The 22,537-nt window shown below is 42.7% G+C and overlaps 1 protein-coding gene across 1 annotated transcript in view; it reads left to right on the forward strand.

The window, feature by feature from the left end:
• PPM1G (protein phosphatase, Mg2+/Mn2+ dependent 1G) overlaps positions 1-22,537 on the forward strand; it is an 823,201-nt gene that overhangs the window by 15,411 nt on the left and 785,253 nt on the right. Inside the window, exon 2 of the mRNA XM_044060399.1 lies at positions 3,473-3,542. Coding sequence (XP_043916334.1) covers positions 3,473-3,542 — 70 coding nt within the window. The remainder of the gene's footprint in view (positions 1-3,472; positions 3,543-22,537) is intronic.

Here is a 22,537-nt window from a genome sequence, read left to right on the forward strand (position 1 = left end):
GAAATGGGCCTATATGAAGTTGGATCTGATGGACCTTTACCATTTTTAGGTGTTAAAGCCACCACTGCTTTCTCCCAGGATGTTGGTACCGCTTCTCTTTAAAATACTAAACAAAGCCTTCCAGATCTTTGTTTCTTCCCTTCTAGCTTCCAAACATCCACAGGATATCTATTCCTGGAGATTTTCCTGTAGGTTCCGCTCACCTTGCCATATTTAATTCTTCGTAAACAATTCCATTTGTACCTATTTAATTACCATATTTCTCTGCTTTATGCTAATTTTCATAAAATTTCCAAAATATTTCTTGTACCTCTACAGTCTCTTGTTATCTTCCTTGTTTTAGGCTCCCTAAGCTTGGTGACAACCCTTTCTACTTTGCTGTCTCATTAATACATTTATCAGTAGCTCAGATCACAGTTGATATACGTTCTATGGTGATGAGTTTAATTTCTTCACTCTGTGCAGGATCTCTGGTTGTAGGTTGAAAAGTAGTCTTTGGAAATGGGTATAGTTCACTCTTCAGTGTTTTTTTTTTCTCTTGTTTCTAGAGACCTTAATCTCTTTGCACTTGTACAGCATCAACACAATGTTGTCCATTTTTAATATGGAGATAGCTTAGCTTAGAGATGTACACGCACCAAGTAAGGAAATGGTTGATTGCAGTGATTGTTTTTCTGCCAGACCAGCTTAACTTGATACTCTTGGCCACAATTTTCTGCCCATGCACGAATTGATCACTTTGCTGTCCTTATTTTGTATTCTGATTAGTGAATGGATATTCTTGCCTTTTTATTTATTTATTTATTTTTTTGCAACCCCATCACTTAAATTAACACTTAACAGTTTAAATACAGGAATGATGTGATAAAACTTTGCATGGCTGCGTTCTCATGTTAAAAATGAGGTTTTGAATTCTTCGTTGGTTAGAGATTTAATGTTTGGCCCTTATGTAGCAGTGGGGCCAATAAAACGTGTTATGAAAGGGTCAGACTGGTTTAGGAAGTCTCATTAAAATTCAGGTAAGTAGATGTTTAAGAAAGAAATGGAAATGTTCAAACCTCTCAAACCAGGAACATTCCAGAAAGTTTGACTACTAAAGAGGCATTGTGACCACTGCTCCCACACTGCCCCCCCCCCCCCTTTTTCTTCTAGAAAGTCTGAATCCCCATTTTTCCCGGTCTTAGTTCCTCACGTAGACCTCTTTTTTCCTGTCTGAACAATCAACTGGCAAGAAGGCCTGGAAGACTGATCCATAGAACCGGTAGTCCTCCAATATCATTGCGGTAACTTGCTTCTTATCCAAGCACCTGTAATGCTCCTTTCTTTAGGAAATGGCCAAGGGGCAAGTACCGCAAGCTTCCTCAAGACTGAATCTACTCGCTTGAGAAAAATTGTGGTTGAGAGACCTCGATATCTATCAACTTCAGCTGACTGCCTGAATCAGTCATTTCAGTATGTGTGCCCATGGATCAATGCAGGCTCCTGTGAAAATGAACTTTGAGGTTTTGCATAAGAGGCATCAGAAAGAAAAAAAGTGGCCTCTCCTTGCAATGTCTTGTGTCAGAGAAGCTAACACGTTCTCTATTTGAGTCGGCTCATCTGGCTTGACTTACTGTTCTTAGCATGGACAACAGTTTTAGTGATTGTTTTGACCTTTGCTAGAATGGTATCTGATTTGCAAGCTCTTGGTGAGTCAGCCCTCTCTCTCATTTTCCATTGGGACATGTGGGTTTTTTTTTTTTTTTTTAACTGAAGTGGTACCCAAGTTTACTTTAAGCCAAGCTATCCATCTCCTTGTTTTCTTTTTGAGCCTAAAAATGAGGGGAAATGGGTACTCCATACTTTGGGTGTCCACAGACGAGTCGGATGCTATCCTGACAGAAATAAGTCTTTTGGATCATAAGATCAGTTGACTTCTGTTCTTGCGAAGGTAAGAATGGTGAGCTTAAAACAGGCCATTTTCTAAATGATTATATAAGGCTATTGCCTTTTGGTTATAGGCCTTTGGTTCTTGTATGGCTTTTTGGAAAGTGTTTGATTCTAGAAGGGAAGTAAATACTGAGGGGAAAAAATAGCCAGGGAATTGTTATGGCCAGGCTTGTATAGGCCCTAGGGCCGATGGCTGTTTTTCTTAGGTTGGTACTAGGCTGTTTGGTCCTCCGTAAATACTTTTACAAAGTTCTATAACCTTGATTCCTTTTCTAGGTCCAGATCAAGCATTGCTAGGACTGTTCTGTTGGGGCTTCTGGACTTTTCTTCCACCTCCCAAATGTAATTTTACCCATATAGCTTACTGCATAATAATGAACATAGTACAGTTGTCCAAGTGTAGCTTGCGGTCACACTTGGAACTATCACTGTTGCAGTAGCCGCTTTGTCACTATATCCCCCTTTGCTTTTGCAGGATGTGGCCGTATATTTTTCCTAACATTGCTCCTTCAGGGCTCCCATCCTGCCTTTATACTGGCAGGAAAGCTCTGAAGGGGTTCTGACAGACTTGTCTTTTAGTCAGCTTAGCTTGAGCTGCCTGACAATTTTGGCATGTAGAAGGTTCCCTGAAGCTTTGGGTGCTTGGACGGCTGAGGTATCTTTGACATAGCTATATAACTAAGGCTACTGCAGCAGTGATCATATGAACATTTGTTGTCCTAGTACGATCAACTTGAACAAATGTGCTTTTCTTACAGACTGGGACTAGAAGTCTCGACTGAGCCTTGGAGCAATGAGATTTCTTGACCACTCAGCCACAGTTCTTTTTTTATAAGGGATTATTGTTTTTCTTTTGACTGGGGCAAGGACGAGAGAGCCTTTGTTACGTTGGGTTTTGCTGTATTATATGCTTTTCTTTCCAAAAGGTTATATGAAGCTGTACCTGAAGGATCAATGTAATAATTTCAGCTTCTAACACTTAATTGTTTGCTCTGCCATGATTAGTGCAACTGCAAATTTGACCCTCCTGTTTCTTTATAAGTTAGGTGCTGCATCTTGGGTCACACCATCTTTCAGAGGGGCGGGTTTTAAGTCTTTCATAAGGTTGTATATTCCGTGGCGTCACGAGTGTTATATTTTTTTGTAACCATTATGTTTAGATTCATCCTCTTTTGTCCAATTACTTGCAGTAATGTTGATAAATTAAAATGTGAGTTCTGCTTTCTTGCTGTTCTCTTGGGTCTTTATCTTGGGAGGTTGCACTTGCTTCCAAACGGTGCCATAGGTTGTCATCATTGCTTCTTTGTTGGCTAGTTGGGAGTGGGTTGGAGGGTTCCTATATAGGGACCTGATCAGATGAAGTGTTGAAATAAGTTACAGAGCAATCCTAATGCGTAGAGATGGAGCCTGTATATCTTGCAGCTAATGCTTGAGTTTCAGATGAGTATTTTTGTGGTGGTTATTTCATCTAATTGTTTAGAAGTTTAATCCGTATGTGAGTTACGTTCATACCTGCTGATGTTGTTTTTTCGCTTCCTTTTAGGATGCGCACAGTTGCATTCCAGATCTGGATGAGGAAACTGCATTGTTTGCAGTTTATGATGGTCATGGAGGTATGCAGTCACTGTTCATTTTTAATGGTGAAATGTTTGTCTGTTCAGCACCTTAACTTACTGTTGACTGAAAAAGTTTAGCCATTTCCTGGTCAGTGCTGTAAAGGCAGTTTCATTATGTGGAGCTGAGTAATTCCTGGTCATGAGCTTTAGTTTTTAGCTAGGAACTATAGTTTGGGTATAATGCAGAAATACCAAAATATAGTTATTGTACATGGGCGGTTGATTAAGACTATGAATATGCAGTACTAGAGATCTGAGTTGTAAGTTTTGAATATTTATGTAATCACTGAACAGTCCAAGATGTATTTGCTAAATAAGCATGTCTCTCTATAAATCAAACTCTCTTGGTCACTGAATTGATTGCCAATTTCCCATTCAAGGTTCTGTTACACTTCTCACCCAGAACACATTGTTCAGACCTTTTCTGATATATTGCTTGTACCTTTTGAGCAGTCTACAGCTAAAGGCATGTGCTATTAGAAAAAATATCTGCTCTAAATACTGCGAGTGCAATATTTAGCTTCTATTTTTGTTTTTCTTGCTTTTCAAACCCATTTGCTTAAAAAGTTGTCTGTTGCTTGAATTAATGACCTTAATTTAGATCTGCATGTGTATAAAAACATGAGGAATTCTTTTAATTTTTGCATATGCTCATTACACTTTGACACTGGCCAGCAGCCAAACATCAATTCATTGTTAACTTTAGCTTTGTTTTTTCCAGACGTCAGTTGCAATGTAGAGCTCAAATGCATTATTATTAAGAAAAAGGACTTGCTTTAATATTGCTAGCACATGCAGCAGTTACTGATAGACCTCCTCCACAGCCTTGCATTTAAATATCTGATTCCTTGCTTTGCAGAACTACTTTACAGCAAGTGTACATCTTACATATTTTAATCACCATTACTGTACTACTGCTACTAGTGTTTTCCTTTCATTAATGACAAAATGGGCAACAAACTTAAATTCTTTTCTAGCCCTGTTTTACAGAATCGCAGTTCATGTGTTTAAACTGCACCTGGTATTGATACTTTTACTGTTCTTCCATTTATTCGCTAATTTAATTTATTGCCATTAGACTTGATCATCTTGACTTCCCTAAACCAGTTTGCCTTGTTAATGTTCAAGGTGTCAGTTTCTGGACTATTGTTTCCTGTTGCTTAAGGTTTTTCTCTTTAAAACATTGGAAAACTTTCACTTTGACCTTTCTGCCCTAAGATTAAGTCTTCAAAGAGTAGGTTCCTCAGAAGAATAGTTACAGACAAGTAGACAACTTAGTTTGCTAAGTAATGGAATATTGTGCACATTTGAGTCTCTGAATTTACTGAATATGTTTTTGTCAACCAGTATGTATTGATCTGACACTTCAATGAAGTTTTTGCTTCTTGGTTTGCTTAGAATAATTTTGCTGAAGAAGTTATCTGAATACAGGTGCTAACAGAATGTATTAGCTCAGTTGCAACACAGCATTTTTGTTGTATAAAAGCTTCTTCCCACCACTTTTGCAGTAGGTGATTAATTTTACGCCCTGTAGTTAATGTAAAATGCTGTGAGGTTACAACTTCAGTAAGAATGGATACTTGTAATTCCATCTTTCTCCCAGTCTTTGCACTTCACAAATTATTTATGTATGTATTCTATTTATTTTCTTCTGCCGCGGTAGTAGTGCTGCGGTAGCTTTTTCACCTCACAGCAAGACATTGTCCCGTTCGATTCTCTGCTAGAGCGTCTTCTGTGTGGAGGCATGCGTGAGTGGGTGTGCCTTCGTTGAAGGTTGTATGTCAGGGCTGGTAACTCGGCATGTAAAAATCCACTACCAAACATTAGCAGACCAGAGTTCCGCTGTGGCGACCCCTAACTGGGATAAGCTGAAAAGACACAGCATTGTATTTATTTTCTTGGCTTGCAGATGCATGTGATATGTCATATGTAAATTACTATTTCACATTATATGTACATATATATGCTGCATGTGTGTTTATATCCTGCAGTGGCATGATGTATCTTTCCCCTACTGTGAATGCTGGGATAGGTTTCAGCTACCCTGTGATCTGGCAGTGAGTTAAGTAGGTCATTGTAGAATGTGTTTGCGCATGTGGTCCCTTTTTTGTGTTTTAGATGGCTACATGTTTATCTTGACCTGTCCGAGATCCTTTAGGTTTGAGCTGTGTATTGCTTCTGTGCCTTTCTCATGGCTGGTGTCTTTCTCTGATGCATCTGGAAAGAAGTTTGTGTGTAGAACTCGTAAGGCATGTTGAAATGGGACTTCTCAGACTGCTGTGTATCTGAGGTGATCCTCTTACTGTTTTCACATTGGAGTCAGTTTCTTCTCGAAAGAGTACTAGTTTTGGCAGCTGTGGTTTGTGAACATTCTAAGTGAACCCAAGATGTGAATTTGTTCATTTTTCACTGATTGATTTGGAGCTGATATATCTGCTCTGACACTGCTGTTTTCAAAGCTCAAGGTTTACCAGTAGCTCGAGACCAAGCCCCTTATCCCATGATGTAATGCTGGATTTACCTCCGATCTAGTTTGCTGCAGCACGGATTTCAGTGGTTCAGAACGCTAGAGTCTTCTTTTTACTACTTTACCTTTTTATCGTTAGTTGTTTATTAAGCTCCTGTAGTTGTCTCTCTAGACCTATTCCCTTGGTGCTTCAAGTTTAGCATAATTGTAGCGGCCTCGTGTTGAGCCTAGTTATTCAGTGTGTGTGTTCTATTTTCATAGTTTTGCATCTACATATATAAATAGTGTGCGTTATGTTTTTCATAGTGTAGGTAGTGTGTTACATGTTCAGTAGAGTTGGCCTCTCTTCAGGCCATTGTTAGTGTGTGTTAAATATTAAAAGTATTATCTAGAGTCTAAGGATAGTTGTAACTTTTAGGCTGCATTAAAAACTGTTGGCCCAGTTTTTCTCCAGGCCATTGTTGGTGTTATTTAGAAGTGTCATCTTGAGCCTAGGATGGTTATAACTTATAGGTTGTATTAGACTGTATAGTCTGTGTATTGCTTATATAGTTAAGCATAGTTCCTTATTAATATGTCTGAGGAAAAAGGCAAGCACCTAAAGTCTGGATTATAAAAAAATGTCCAGACTGCGGGCAAAAGATGTCTCTCACTAATGGGCATGTCCAGTGTGTGTATTGTTTGGGTGCGGTGCACTTGCAGGAGTCCTGCAGCATTTGCCATTCCTTTTCTTCAAGGTTTCTTTTAGAGAGGAAAAGGAAGCTTGTGGATCGAGGTTTGCTGAATAATCATTTTGCTGAAGCTTTGACTGACCAGGATGGGGCCAGCAAGTCCTCTAAATTGTCAAGATCCTCTACAGACTCCAAGGCATCTAAAGATTCTAAAAAGTCTAAGAAAGTGGAAGATTCCGGGAGTTCGGCTCCACAGCTTTCGGAGCCAGCCCACAGTTTTGGAGCCGGTCTCTGAGACCTTAATCTCCACTCCTCCAATCTGCCCCTTCAGTGCACTCCTCTGGATCTCCTGTCAGCTTCTCGGATTTGGATATGGACCGATTGGTGAAGAAACTCTTGTGGGCACCAGGCCTTGCCAAATTGTTGGCTCAGACCCGAGCGTTGAAACTGAAGACCACCATCCTGGATTTGACTGCTCCTCCGAGCTGTACCTGATCTTCGGAGCCAGAGAGGGCCAACTTACTGATAGTGGATCCTTTGGAGCAGAGACCTGCTCTGGTGTTGTTGGTTCCATCTACTCTGATGTCCTCTGCGCCGACTGGGGACTCTAGGGGCAGACACTCTTCTGGGGAGGGTTGTCACACTGACTTGGTGCCGACTCTTCCTCTTGGGGGTTTGGCTCTGATGAGCTCTGCTCCTAACTCCTTCTCGGAGCCCACGGCATCTGTGCGGGAGGGGATGGCTGTTGCCTCTGATCTGTCGACTCCTCATCCGAGCCATGATGCTTTCGAAGCCATGAGGAGAGCCTTGTCCCCAAAAACCTCATTGACATCGGGTCTGGTCTCTTTTTCGCCAAAGTGCCTGTATCCGCTTCTGCCGCCATCGTCCAGACCAAGCATAGAGACCCTGAGCCTCGGGCAGCCCCACAGGGCTCCCACTGAGGAGGTCACCAGGAAGAGATTAAGACTAGATACATGGACTCCCCACATGAGTCTTTGACATCTGACACTGACCTGGATGAGTCAGAAGGGTCCGCACGGTCCCCCTCCTGTGGATATCTCCTTTTGTGGAGATGCCTCAAGATCCTTAAGCAGAGGGGTGATTGGCAGTCCAAACGCCCTGCTGAGGATGAGTCAGTTCTGAAGGCTTTCGTGTCTCAACCTTCCACGTCTTGGGTGTCTTGGCCCTTTGATGAGCTCATGCAGCTGGTCTCACTAAGGGCGTGGGAGTCACTGGACTACAAGGAACCTGTCCCTCCAGAGGCCCAACAGTTTCATTTATGCCCTCGTAGATAGACTTTTTGTCCAAGGGAGTCCCTGTTGATGCCATGGTGGTGGCGATGGCCACCAAGAAGTAAATGTCATGAGACTTCCTCGTCGATCATCCTCCTAACAGAGTCCAGGATCATGGATCTGTATGGGAAATGCATGTTTAGCTCCGCAACGTTTACACTCTGATCCTTGAACTATTTGACCCACTTCAGACTGCAGAGAGATCTTCTTAAGGAGTTGGGAGATGCTCTTCAGGGTACTGTAGCTGTAGGGGCTTCTGACAGTTGCCACCCAGCTCGCTATCCTAAACTTGTCCATGCGTCTCCTATCATATATGCAGCTGGGATGAGTAGGGCAGCAGGTACAAATTTCTCTTAAGAGGACGTTCCTGGATGCGCTTGTGTTCCTTCGTGGAGCCCTTTAAGTCTTCATTTGTCAACACCCCCTTTTGATGGCTCCCCTCTCTTGGGGCCCAAAGTGAAGGAAACTCACTTGCCACATGTGAGCAGGAGGGAAAGAACTCTGTCTGCCGTCTGAGTCCATTTTTCCACCCCAACTCTGTCTAACCCCATAGGCCAATAGGGAGGGAAAATGTGGTTCCAAAAAGCCCAAGGGGCCTTTCAGGATATGCATGGTCAACCCCCCTCAAGGGGCAAAGGAGGGAGTAACAATGGAAGACACCACTCTCAAGGCAGAAGGGATTTGCAACACCAGGGTGACAGATCATTTTCACTTCTCTGATCAACCCTATCAGCTCTCCTGAAGGGAGACCTGACTGTCCTGCTCTGGAGGCAGTCGGGGTTCGCTTATCTTTGTTCCCAGGCACTTTGTACAAAGTATTATTTCCAGAGGGTATTTCATTCTGTTCTTCGCCCCACCCACGCCCCTAAGGGAAATCCCAGACGTTCCACCCAGTTACAGGAAACAAGCAACTGTGTAGTGAGCCGTAAGTTGCTAGAAAGTCATCCAGCCAGTCCCAGCAGACCAAATAGGATCCGGAACTTACTCTAGATTCTTATTGGCCCCAAAGAAAACAGAGGACTGGAGACCTATTTTGCACCTCAGCAGACTTGACCAATTTGTAAAGAAAAGTTCCGGATGGTCACACTACAGTCAATACTTCCCTTTTTTAGGGAGAGACAATTGGATGTGCTCGATAGATCTCAAGGATGCGTACTACCACATAAAAATGGCCAGGCCATCCAGAGATCATTTGCATTTCTGGCTTGGAGCCAATAATTATCATTTTCGAGCCCTGCCCTTTGGTTTCACTACAGCCCCCAGAGTGTTCACCAAATGCATGGCAGTGGTCACGGTTCATCTGAGGCATCTAGGATTCCATGTGTTTCTGTACCTAGACTAGAGTCTCCTTAACTCTCCTCTACCAGGCATCAACTTCAGGCAAGGGAATACACTTTGCCATCACTTAAGCATTACAATCAACTCGGAAAATTTGCTTTGTCGCCATCTCAACATATTGTCTTTATAGGGGCAGAGTTGGGACACCTCAACCACCACTCTACAACAGCCAGTTGAGATGGTCTTTCTTCTTTGCCAGCATGTCAGCTCATTAGTGAGCAGCAGCTGCAGAAGTCTTCAGTTTTAGGTTTGATGTCTGCAGCAGTCTTGGCCTTACCCTTCGCAAGGATGCATATGCGGATTCTTCAGTGGCTGCTGTTCACCCAATTGTCCCATCAGGAACTTCCAGTCTGTCATAAGATTTTGATTACTAACTCTTGCAAGAGAGATCTCCGGTAGTATTTGACATCTCTTCATGTAACTATAGGATGTCCCTTTGTTCTGCCCCCTTCAGTAGCCACTGTGATCACAGACGCTTCCCCGATAGGGTGGGGCATTTTCACGGAATAATTGCTCAAGGCACATGGACTGATCAAGAGTCTCGCCTAGCCTATCGGTGTTCTGGAGATGAGAGCAGTACTTTCATGACTCTCTTCCTCTAGGGACGATTGCAATTCAGACCGACAACAGCTGCAGCTGATACAGTTCAGGTCCAGTTGGCTTGAGTGGATGGGCTAAACGTAATGTCCCACAAGTTGTCCTAGGCTTTTCTCAAAGGAACCTTCCACATGAGGCCTCCAATGAAAACTCCTTATTCTCCTTGGAATCTAAACTTTATGCTGTCTCATATAATTCTTCCCCCATTTGAACCAGTATCCTATTTTGATTTTTATCATGGAAAACCTTATTTCTGGTGGCTATTACTTCTGCCCGCAGATTGTCAGAACTTCAAGCCTTATCCATCGGCCCTCATTTAAATTTTCCTGCTGATAGAGTATCTCTTAGGACAAACCCTTCTTTTTTTTTACCCAAAGTTTGTTTGGAATCAGTTATCAATAAAGTCATAAAGTTACCAGTCTTGCCTAACCATCCAACAAATTAGAATACTTACTGCACAAACTTGATGTTCAGAGACAGCTCAGATATTTTTTGGACAGAACAAAAGATGTTAGAAAATCAGACCAGCACTTTGTGTCTTTCTCTGAAGCCAGAAAAGGTAGACCAGTGGCTAAAACAAACCCTTTCTAAATGACTGTCTGATTGTATCACACTTGTTCATTTAGCTGCTAATATGCCCTTACTATGCAAGATTTAAAGCTCATTCTACCAGTGCAGTTTTTACATCTTCTGCATTTCAAGCCAAATTGCCCCTTAACATTTGTGCTACAGCCACTTGGTCTAAACCTCATACCTTTATAACTCATTACAAAGTTAAGGCCTCCAGGGACAGGGCTTCCTTTGGGTCTATGGTCCTGAAGAATGTACTCCCATGAGCCACCCAAGATTGAGGGTGCAAGGGATGCTACCCATCATTGAAGAATGAACGACGAGATTGAAAAACTGCACATTAAGACGTTTATGTACTCAACATAACATTCCATGTGAGTTCCGTCTTGCCATCTTGTGTCCCTCCTTCCATCCCCCACCTGGCTGATAGTTGACCTAGGGGCTGGTCTCATCCTGGTTATTCGGTCCTTTTCTCTGGGGAGAGTAGTTCTCTTAGAGATATTGTACACGCAGCAAACAAGATCTGAGGTAATTCCAGCAGTGCATCATGGGATAAGGGGCTTGGTCTTGAGCTACTGGTAAACCTTTGAGCTTTGCTAATTACTATGTCGGAGCTGATGGATCGGCTCCGCACTCATCAGTGAAGAAAGACTGAGATGGAACAACTCGCATGGAACGTTATGGTGAGTACTTAACTTATTACACTTGGTTGCCCAACACAGTGACTTTTTTTTTTTTTTTTTTTTTTTTAACTGGTACCAGCACTTAATATTTCTGTTGCAGAGATCCACATTTCAAGTAGAAAACAGGTTTTTTGGTTGTAGTTGCATAGTTTTAATAGGGTCTGTGTTACATCATCGAATGCCTAAAAAGCAAAAGCAAAAGATTTATCGAACCCATGTAAGCAAAAGTTTAAAATCTCGAATGCTTAGAACAGTAACACCCCCCCTCCCCCCACAATTGGTGTTCCACCATAAAAAAATTAATAAATAAATGTAAAACATTACATAAAGTGGGAGGCTCCCCCCCCCCCCACCTCACACTCCCACTACTTAAATATGCCATCTCAGAGATCGCACTACAGTCACGAAAACGGCAAAGTAACGGCAAAGTAACAGAAGTGGCCAAGCAATTGCTTTCCCAGGGAAAGCTCTTGCATGCCAATGTTCTTAGTGTTTCACTGTTGCAGTCATTACATTTGGGATATCTGCTTGCAGGTAGCCCTCAGTCGGCCTGATTAACAAAGTCTTGGGTCCTGTGTCGGTTGCTGTCCCTTCCATGTCGTCTGGTATAAAACATGCAGCAGACGTCATTACAATCTGTCTTTCTTGCAGTGCGATAGCAGAAGTAGTTTGCAAGTGCCGGTCGACCGACTCCTGAAATTTTCGAGTTTCAGAACCAAAAGTCTTCAACTAAAGCCAAGTACCCTATTGTGGAAACCTTTTCTTGCTCCTTACCGATGTCAGTAAAAGTGAATTACATTATTTGTGGAAAGCAAATGCCTCCTAGAGATTTTCATTCGTACTGTATTCCTTGCCTAGGCCCTGACCACGACTTACCTTGCGGTCGGTTTTGTGCTTTTATTTTATTTAATCAGCGCACTATCCGTTGTATGTACATTTTCGTTTCTAAATATTTCAGTTCTCTGTTTAATTATCCAGAAATGTTGTCCGTTAGCCATCTGACTACTGGGATTCTGAAAAACCGCAAGGATAGACAGGCCACTGAGGTCCAAAACTGGTGATGACGCTTCTAAGCCATTCGCCAGTTTGCAGGTATTCAGTGATGTGCTTTCGCAGCCCCTTATACCCGCTACTTCGGATTCGCAGGCCTCTACTGAGACCCATTCGAGTCCGATATGCAGTGAGATGCTTCAACTATTGGAACCCGTGGATGTCTCTACCTTGGATGGGTCCGGAGCTGCTGTGCAGGCACTGGCTTCTGAGGGTGTTTTCAGACCTATGGACTTTCATATTAAACCGATGCCTCCTTTTTCACTTAAGCCTAAATCTCGAACCATGCCTAAAAAAACCTACACCCATGCCACATGCTCAGGCCTGTATGCCTAAAAAAACAAATAAGAATGGCTGAAGATCTAATTTACTCTAATTGGAGGTAGCCCCCCCCCCCCCCTTTTCTAAGAGGTCTAGGACTGAAGTTGTTTCTGAATCTTCTGTCCAGAATTCTGTTATTTCTGATTCTTCTGATCTGGATTTGCCCTTATCTGCTTATGAGAATTCTGAAGCAGAGGACTCTTTCCCCTCTGCCTCTCCTCCAGAGGATTTTTCTTTTGGTGAAACCTTACATACTCTAAGGGAGCATTTCCATTCAGAAAGCCAGGAATTTTCTGATTAAAAAAAAAAGGCTCTGGTATTTCTTACTCCTGGCACCGCATAGGTCTTTAGCTATTCTTCCTGTGCTAGACATTGTTGATGCATGTTCAGAATCTAGTTTGGCCCCTGATTCCTTGCCTCCTGCTCCCAGAAAACCTGACACATACTACAGGGTCCCCGAGTCGCACAAGTTCCTCTTTAAATATCCTATTGCGGATCCAGAGACTATTTCTCAGGGGCCTAAGGGCATTATGGCTTCTACTGTCAATAATCCTACCCCTTCTGACAGAGACTCCAGAGCGCTTAATAGATGGGATAAGGTTTACACTTCTGCAACCTTGGCCATTAGGGCTTTACACTCACTATATCAGCAGCATGTTATTGGATTGCTTGAACCAAAAATGATGATTGCTGATTGTGTGGAAAATAAAGAATTACAGGATTTAATGCATTCTGCCGAACAGGATGGAAAACATATTTTGCAATGTGGTTTTCATTCATTAGAGGCCTCTTGCAGTGCTGCTGTTACTGGGTCTCTGCTCAGAAGGCATGCTTGGCTTCAGGAGCAATCTTTACCTGATCATGTTAAAGCTAAATTGTTGGATGCTCCCTTAAATCAGGACCACCTGTTTGGCAACAAGGCTGAAGAAGTTCTTAAAAAGATGGAAGATAAAGCTAAATCTATGCAAACTGTTAAAGATTTCTTACAAGTTCAGCCTCCTAGATTTAGTAGGCACTGGCCCTCTAAAAATTGGTCCTTTCCAGCCTCTTCCAGGTCTTCTCAAGCCAAACCAAGACACAGCAGAAACCCCAAGTTTTGATCCCAGGGGACACACAGGACTAAGCAATGGGGGGCCTCCACTTCCAAATCTGGGAGTAATAAGACTCCCCCCTATGGTAAACTGTCTCAATGACCCCCTTTTTAAAATTTCCAATCGCTTAACTGACAGCCCCTTTGGGGGAAAGATTGCTCTTCATGCAAAGAACTGGGAGCTCATTACACAGGACAAGTGGGTGTTAAATATAGTGTCCCAGGGATGCAGATTTCACTTCCACACATTGCCAACACCAAATGGGTGGCTGGACCTACCTCCAAATCAGTGGGCAGAGGCCCAAAAACAAGTAGTTTCTCTTTCAAGCATGGGGGCTATTGATTTGGTACCAGAAGAGGAAAATGGACAAGGTTTCTACTAGACTTTTCCTGGTACCCAGAAAAGACAATTCATGGCGTCCTGTCCTGGACCTGTCTACTCTAAATACCTTTCTGGAGATTCCAAAATTCAAGATGCTGACTCTTCACCAGTTGCTTCGTATGCTAGGCAAAGACGCCTGGTTAACAACACTAGATTTAAAAGAATCATACCTGCACATCCCAATCCAGGGAATCTTGCAGAAGATACCTTCTCTTCAAGGCAGGCTACACACGCCATCTGTTCTCTGCACTGCCCTTTGGCTTATCTACCGCGCCCAAGGTATTCACAAAGTGCCTAGCTCCAGTTATTGCATTTTGCAGGCAAAGAAATATTCAGGTATACCCATACCTGGACGATTATCTGTCTAATTCAGGCAGAAAGCCAGGACATATTTTTGAATCATCTGGCCTTTGTCCAAAGGGTTGTAACCTGTCTGGCCTTTGTACAAAGGGTTCTAACCTGTCTGAGGTACACCATAAACAAAAAGAAATCTCATCTGGTACCCGTCAACAAATTTTATATTCCTGGGAGCAAGCTTGAATACAACTTCCCAGATGGCTTACCTCACGCCAGAGAAACAAATTCGTTTGACAACCTACTTCAAACAGGTGGCCACAGAAACCCTGCTATCTGCAAGACAAATACTGCCTGCTATCTGCAAGACAAATACTGCAAGCTTTGGGGTTCATGGCCTCCTACATTCTTCTAATTTCTTATGCAAGGCTGCATATGAGGAAACTACAGTGGTATCTAAAAAGCCTATGGGGTCAACATTCTCAGGATGTAGAAGCAATGATTCACATCATACCTTGCTTATGCCTAGAGTTCCTTTGGTGGGCAGAGGCCTGCCAGCAAAACAAGGGACTAGCTTTCACACAAGCCCCTGCTGCCGAAACCCTAACAGACTCAGACTATGCATGATGGGCTCACCTGGAAGGGAAGTGCATTCAGGGCAAATGGAACCAAGTCAAATGCACCTGCATATCAATCAAAGAAATGTTAGCTGTACAGAATGCTCTGACAACCTTCAAGGACCACATTCTTCCAGAACAACTAATGATAGATGGACAACACCACTGTTATGTGGTACATAAACAGGGGGGTACACATTCTTACCCTCTCGGCAGACTAGCCATGGCATTGTGGAACACAGCCTTGAGCTACCAAGTGCACCTTCAAGCTCCGTTCCTGCCAGGAAAATTTAAATACACTGGCAGACGGACTGATCAGAAACCTCATGGATCCACACGAGTGGAAACTGGAGCAAAGGATTTTCAGCATGTTGACAACTAACTGGGGGAGCCCAGATATAGACCTATTTGCCTCTCCCCAAAACTACCAATTGGACAAGTTTTGCACAAGGACTCCCCGCAAACAAGCCTGGAAATTGGATGCTCTGTCCTTCAGCTGGAAAAACATATCTGCCTCTGCTTTCCCACCTCTGCCTCTGCTGTTCAAAAGTACTACTAAAAATCAAACCGGGCAAACCAAGGATGAATTTGATTGCTCCAGATTGGCCACTCCAGCACTGGTACCCCCTCCTGCGCAATGTGTCATGGCTATCCCTATGGCACCTGCCTCAGACTCCCTCCCTGTTGTCCCAGCAGTTTACCTCAGATTTTTCAATACTTAACTGAGATGCTTCACAGGGGCCTGTCTTTTTCCTCCATTAAAATCCATGCCTCAGCCATTTCGGCTCATTATAACACAGGACCTCACCTCTTCTCTCATCCATTGCTCAAGCAGTTCCTCAGAGGGGCCAAAAATTTGAAACCACCCAGGAGAGCTCAAACACCAGCCTGTGACCTTAACCTTATTTTGGAGAAACTCGCTCTTCCTCCTTTCGAGCCAGCTGCTACTGCAGACTTAAAATTTCTTTCTTGGAAAACAAATTTCCTGTTGGCAATCACTTCAGCTAGAAGCTATCTGAATTACAGGCCCTTATGGCAGTGGAGCTTTTTGTCATCTTTCATGCAGACAGTGCCCTTCAGAACCAATCCATCCTTCATGCCCAAGGTGGTATCCAGTGTGGCTCTTAATCGGTCCATTCATTTGCCAACCTTCTTTCCCAATCCACAAAACAAAGGGGAACCGATATTGCATGCCTTAGATGTGCACAGACAACTTGGAGTCTACTTGGACAGGACTAAACCTCAAAGGAAATCTGAGCAACTGCTGGTGGCATTTGCTGCAGTGGCAGAGGGGAAGGCTATTTCAAAGCAAACCATTTCTAAATGGATAAGCCATTGCATTCATTTTTGCTATAAGCACCATGGAAAACCTATCCCCCAGGGGATAAGACCGCATTCAACCAGGGCTGCATCTACCTTTACAGCCTTTCTTAGGTGTCTCTACCAGGGACATCCTAGAAGCTGCTACTTGGAGTTCTATACATACTTTTACCAAGCATTACCATTTGCCTATTTTCTCTAAATCCAGAGCTGGTTTTGTGACTGCAGTCTTGCAGGGACTTGCAGCTGGTCCTAATGATATCTAATTTCCTCCTCCCATCCTTGGCTTCGGGAATCTACCCAAATGTGATGACTGCAACAGTGAAACATGAAGAACATAGTATAGTTGTGTACACAACATAAATGTAGATATTCGAGTGTATTTACTGTTGCAGTCCTGGTTACCCTCCCTCCAGCCCCCTAACTTCTGGCTATACCTCTACTTTCCTTTACTATGCTTAAAAGCTTTTTGGTGTATTTGCTTTTTTGTTGGAGTATATCCTTGTACTTGTTATATTTAATTGCTTTCCATTAGGGGGGCACCTGCCATCTGGGGTAAGAAAAAACTGATGTAATGGCGTCTGCTGCATGTTTTATATCCCTGACAACCTGATGTCCTGAAAGAAGGGACAACAACCGACGCAGGACCCAAGACTTTGTTAATCAGGCCGACTGAGGGCTACCTGCAAGCAGATAACCCAAATGTAATAACTGCAACAGTGAATACTCTCGAAAGTCTACTTTTATGGTATGTGTACACAACTGTACTAGTCGCTATTTTGCCTTTTCGTGCTTTCAAGTTCGATCAAGATGCCTTTGAAAGAATACGCCTTCGATTATTTAATAGGAACCTGTTTTAATTTGTGCACTTTGGGCCTTCATTGCTTCTTCATTCCAGAGTAGTGCCCATTCTCCCTTTAAAGACATCTGGCTTTATTTCACTCAAAAGAATTTTCTTGCAGGTGAGTGCGGTGTGTGTATCTGATGGAATATGAATGCCTTGAATACAGGAGCTCAAGACTTGGGAAAACAGTAAGAGGATGCAAGGATGACTCCAATAGTGTTTGTTTCATTGCAAAGGTAATTATTGAAAAGATGACATGATGAGTACTACAGTAGTTATGTTTTCAAGGGACTCCTGAAGTGGATGATCGTTTTCTAATTTGCTCTCTCGCTTTGAATATGGTTTCCATCTTGGCTCACCATTAGAAATTGGGAACTTGGCAAAGCATTGTGGTGTTAAGTCTTGTAAGCAATTTTTCATTTCAGGATGGTGGTGTGCTTCACCTGCAGGAGAGGGGGGTTGGGAATTATTTCTCACTTGACTGTGTCCCATGTAGTAGTACTGGGAGTGCTGGTCTCTTGGATTGTGGAGGTCTTGAATGTGTGTTCTGAGATTTTCAGGTGGGAAGACTAGGAAGAGAAGGTAGTTAAATTTTGTAAGGATTTTCTTCAGGCGTTCGTTTTACCGGTTGAGTTTGGCAAGTGTTTGCTTTTGTGTGTCTTTTGAGCAAGTGAGAGATAAAGGGCAAATTTTGAATTGGGAGCAAATATGGGTAAGGTATGAAGCGACTACAGCTGAAGTTAGTTTAGAGGCTATCCATTGTTAAGGGTAGAACCAAATATGTTCCCAATAGAAACTGAATGGATAAGTGCTGCTAGATGGAACAAGGAAGTTGAAACGAGGGGAGATGTCATCCTTTTTTAATACCAAAGGCTGAAAAGTGGATAGGCACGATGAAAGATCAAGGAAGATATTGGGCAACACCACTGGCAGGAGATGTGCGTCTGTCCTGGTCAGGCACTGAAGTAGTACATGTTTTGTATATTTGTTTGGAGGTGTTAACAGAAATACTTCAACACTCCTGTGAAACCAGCAGTGATCTTCCCAACATAGTGTGGAATGTATTGGAGGTGTCTGTAGGGAACTGGTGGGGACTTGGAACATGGGTTTTGGGGGTGTGAATGCTTAAAGCAATTTAGAGAAACCCTATAGGCTATAGTTAAGAGTCTGAGAATAGGTTAATCCTTGTTTGAAAACCTGCTTCTGGGCTGTAGAATTGCTAACGCATCTTCAGAAATTACTAGGCTCTTCCAGTATTTTGTCTGTTGGCAGCTAAAGTAATAACAATCTTAAGGGATCAGTGAAAAAGAATTGATCAGAGGATATAGGAGAAGATGATGATGAAGTAATGTAGGTGGTTGCCATGACAGTCTTATCTGGAGACACGGTGGGGTGTAGATTAGGCAGGCTAGAGAGATATGAACTTGACCTTACTTCTGCTTTTGTTATTCAGTCCATCCGTCCATCCAGCAGAAATATATGTGATAGACAAGTTAAGCATTATTAAGAATTGAAACAAAATGTTCATGTGAAGATAGCAATGAATTTATTTGTGCACAGTGCAAAGGACAATAGGAAGGGCCGGTTAGCGTAAGGAGAGAGGAAGAAGAGTAATACACTAAAGAAATGGTGCAAAAAGTATAAAAGGTAGTAAAATTAAGGCAAGGACACACAAAAGTAACTGCATGCAGTGAGAAAGAGCAGTCACATATTTAGTGTAGGGAAATGAGTAAGAAAAAGGTGCCAGACTGGAGAAGGGCAGAAATGGGAATAGGTGATATGCCCACAGGGAAAGTATTTGCAAATTGACTTGGACTTGAGATTGTCTTAAAGCCGAGCATGGAATGATGGGTATGATATGTGATCTTTAATAGTAGGGAGGGATTCCCGGGGTTTGAGGCCTAGGGTGGAAAGGGCATGGCTATTGCAATGAAGTCTGGTTCTGGGATATTTAAGTGAATAGGAGTGGTCAAGTTTGGAGGCAAGAGTAGGATAGTAGTGTCCTTTGAGGAACTTGAGGAATTGGGATCCAAGAAGCAGGTTTGCACATTTGACAGGTAGCCAGTTGGCTGTATTAAGCATGGTGCAGTGTCGCTCATTTCTAGGGTAGAGGATAATGAAATGGCAGTTTCTGGTAGCTTGGTTGGTGGAGGTGTTTCTTATGGATGCTGCTGTAACCACAGGAAGTCCATTTTTCAATCTGCAGTAGTAGAATAGTTTTGCCTGTGGCATTCATGGTTGGTCTGGAGAGAGAAGGGTTTTATATGTCCAGAATGGGTGGTTGTGTGTTATCTAGGTGAAGGTTCAATGTGGCATTAAGCCGCATATGGAAGTATTTTGAAGGAGATTACTTGATCAGTGGGGTTGTCAAGATGGTTGTGGATAAGATGTGGTTGACTTTTTTTTTTTTTTTTTTTTTTTTTTCTGTTTAACAGGTGGGTAACTGGCAGTATTGTTTTGGAAGTACTCAACATTTTGCTTTTTGTTAAGCCATTTGACAAGAATTGTCGTGCAACGGACTGACGTGGTCAGGTTTGAGTGAAATAAGACCGTGTTATCCGCATAAAGTAAGAAAGAGAGGTGCGATAGGTCAGTTGGTAGTTAAATGAAAATTGAATAATTTGGTATTTTTTCCTACCTGTCCCACAGAACTTTAATGCAACACCCTTTTATCTAAAGTTTCTTTAAATTTCTAGTGCTACCTGTAAGTGGCTGTGTGGGTCTTTGTTTAAGCATGTAAATGATGTGTTAAGTACATATTGTTTTTCATATAATAGCTCTAGGTGCTCCCTGAAAATTGCTTGTATTTTACTTACTGTAAAGCGTCATCTAGGATATCCAAATCAAATAGTGGTAAATGCCAGTATTGGGCAGTAGCCTGCTGTGACAGCTCAGTGGAAAGGAAAGGACAGATGTTTTGTAGTGGGGACATTTTAGGCTTAACCAGTGGTATAAATTTGGATGCACCATGCTTGTGGAATGAATTGCTGTAATTTGTGACTTTTATTGAAATGAAGTATTTTTTCTATAGTGTATTTTGGAAGAAGTAACACTGCTTTTGCATGGCACCCACCAACATTGCCATCTTAATTTTTTTTACTCCATCTGTCTGTCATTGGTATGTGCAATTTGTGTTGACAAATCTGCTGGTCTTAAATATTTCCTTTTTTGTATTTGTTCTTTATCAATTGGGTGGGTCTGCATATGCTTGGCAGGTGCATTAAGAATTTTGGCTGAGCAGAGGTAAAAGGGAAGTAGATGTGTATATCAGTACACTAAATCCTGGTTTCTTATATGATTTGTATTTGGGTATACTGATTAAAATTACTCACTACTGTGGTGCTGATTGATGGTAGTTTTTGCTTGCTGAAGCTTTCCATTTGTTCTGGCATGCGGAAGTCTTCAGCTTTCCCTTCACATCTGAATATTGGGATGTCAGTGTTAATATGTTTAGATATTTTCTTAACCTTGTTAAAAAAAACTCCAGTGCAAGGGTGGCAAAGAATGACACAGTTGGGAGAGCCAGTTGCCTGGGGTTACAAGCCCAAGTAGATGTCCTCCAAAATTCCTTGTATAGACTGTTGCTAAACCCTGTGGAAAAGCAGTTGGTAATGGGGGGGGGGGGGATAAGGTGGGAAGAGGGGAAGAGGGGGTTTGGGTACTCCCACGACTAATTTTATGTCTACAGATTAAAGACAGCAGGAGGAAATTGGTACTAAAATGGTTAATGTCTCTGAACATCTACCAATATGGTAGTAACGTGACACAAATATACTATGTTCTTGGTAACCTTCACTATTACAGCACTGATTGTGAATACTTCCAGAGCTTACAGACTGGAGGGTGCTGGCCCTAGGGAGAAGCATAACGAAGCCTGCTGTGGCTCTGGGAGTACTGCAGAATTTATTATGTTTGGAAGTAATGCATATAGAAAGCAAAATATATGCTTCCAAGATGAACTGAGTGCTAAACCCTCTCGAGAAAGGCAGTGGTAGCTGTAGAGTGGCTCTTGTAGAATGTTCTATCAATGTTTGAAACTGCCTTTTATGAAAGAAGTAATGGACACATGCTATGTGCCATCTCAATTTTTTTTTTTTTTTTTTCACGGTCTTGCCCTTGGTACTGTTGGCAAAAAAAAAAGTCAGATTTGTCATGTTCCTTCTGCCATGTACACTTCTGGTTCCTTGTGGACATCTGGTGAGTGACAACTTACTTTTCCTTTATTCTTGGACAAGGTGGGACAACATAGGGAGATGAATAGCCAGTTCAAGAAAAACTTTGGCATCACTTGGTCATTAAGGCAAGGTTGATGTCCTCTTCATGTGTGGCAGTATTCTTTACATGAGGGATATCCCCACAGTAAGCCACCCGACATTGACCAGTATACAATATTCGTTCGCTGCTGTAAGGTGTGTGGTACGTGGCATGTAGGGTGGCATCATATATTGGCCATAAAAGCCACATACCTGCATACTGTCCTCAGAACTTCAATGCTGCCAATCTGAACACCATCTTTGAACATGCCTGCTCACCCGAGTTGTTTGCTTTTGTTCCAGAGTTTTTTCTCAGATAAGTACCCCATTGGGGGAATTTGTGTATGGTAGTGTTCATGCTATCCAAAAAAGGCAAATGCCACTGTGAAAGACAAATTCCACATAAGGATAGCCAGCTGGTGTTTTCTGCTAAGGGCCTACCCATGATCACAAATCTTGTCCCATTTGCCAAGTGTTTGTGCCAAAGACCTTAAGGAGCAGACTTTCTTCCTTTGCTATTTACTTGGAGAACCAGTAGTTAGTTGCTAGCTAAAAGTGGGATGGCGGGATCTTCGGGGTCCGGGAGAGTCTGTTACGAAGCAGAAGGCCAAAAAAGCCAAGGCCTGAACCTTCTGCTGTGCCTGTTTTAACACAGACGTTTCATCTGAGGCGGAGAGGCCAGCAATGTTTTATGGTTCCTGGTTCTGATTTACAGGCTGAGCCCGATAGTGAAGCTATCTTGAATTCGAGCAGGCATCCATCTCTGATGTACAGGGGGAGCAGAGGCCCGTGATTACCGAAGGCCCTAGGGGGATACCAGAGATCCTTATGCGGGGGGAAATTCACTCCTACATTTTGAATGTAGGTCTGTGTCCGGGCCTCCTACAATTACATAGGGCTGACCTGCATCTTAAGAAGCTGACCTGCATCTTAAGAAGCAGAAGAATAAACAATCGTCTCCTAAAGACCCTCAAAGTGATTGGGAACAATTCACCAAAGGCCCTTTCAAGACCCTTGGGTCTCCTTTGGGTGTTTCTGTCTTGGGTCACCCCAGCACTGCTTCTTCGCTTAAAAGGGTTGAGGAAGAAGTCTCATCAGAGGAAGGGGCATCCTCAAGACACTAATTCCTGGACTATTCCTCATGGATATCCTCCCCTTTAGAATATGCTTCCCCAGACGAATACTCCAATGGTACCGACTCAC

This window comes from Protopterus annectens, chromosome 2.part0 (genome assembly GCF_019279795.1).
Source record: "Protopterus annectens isolate FY-2018-M chromosome 2.part0, PAN1.0, whole genome shotgun sequence".
NCBI lineage: Eukaryota > Metazoa > Chordata > Ceratodontiformes > Protopteridae > Protopterus > Protopterus annectens.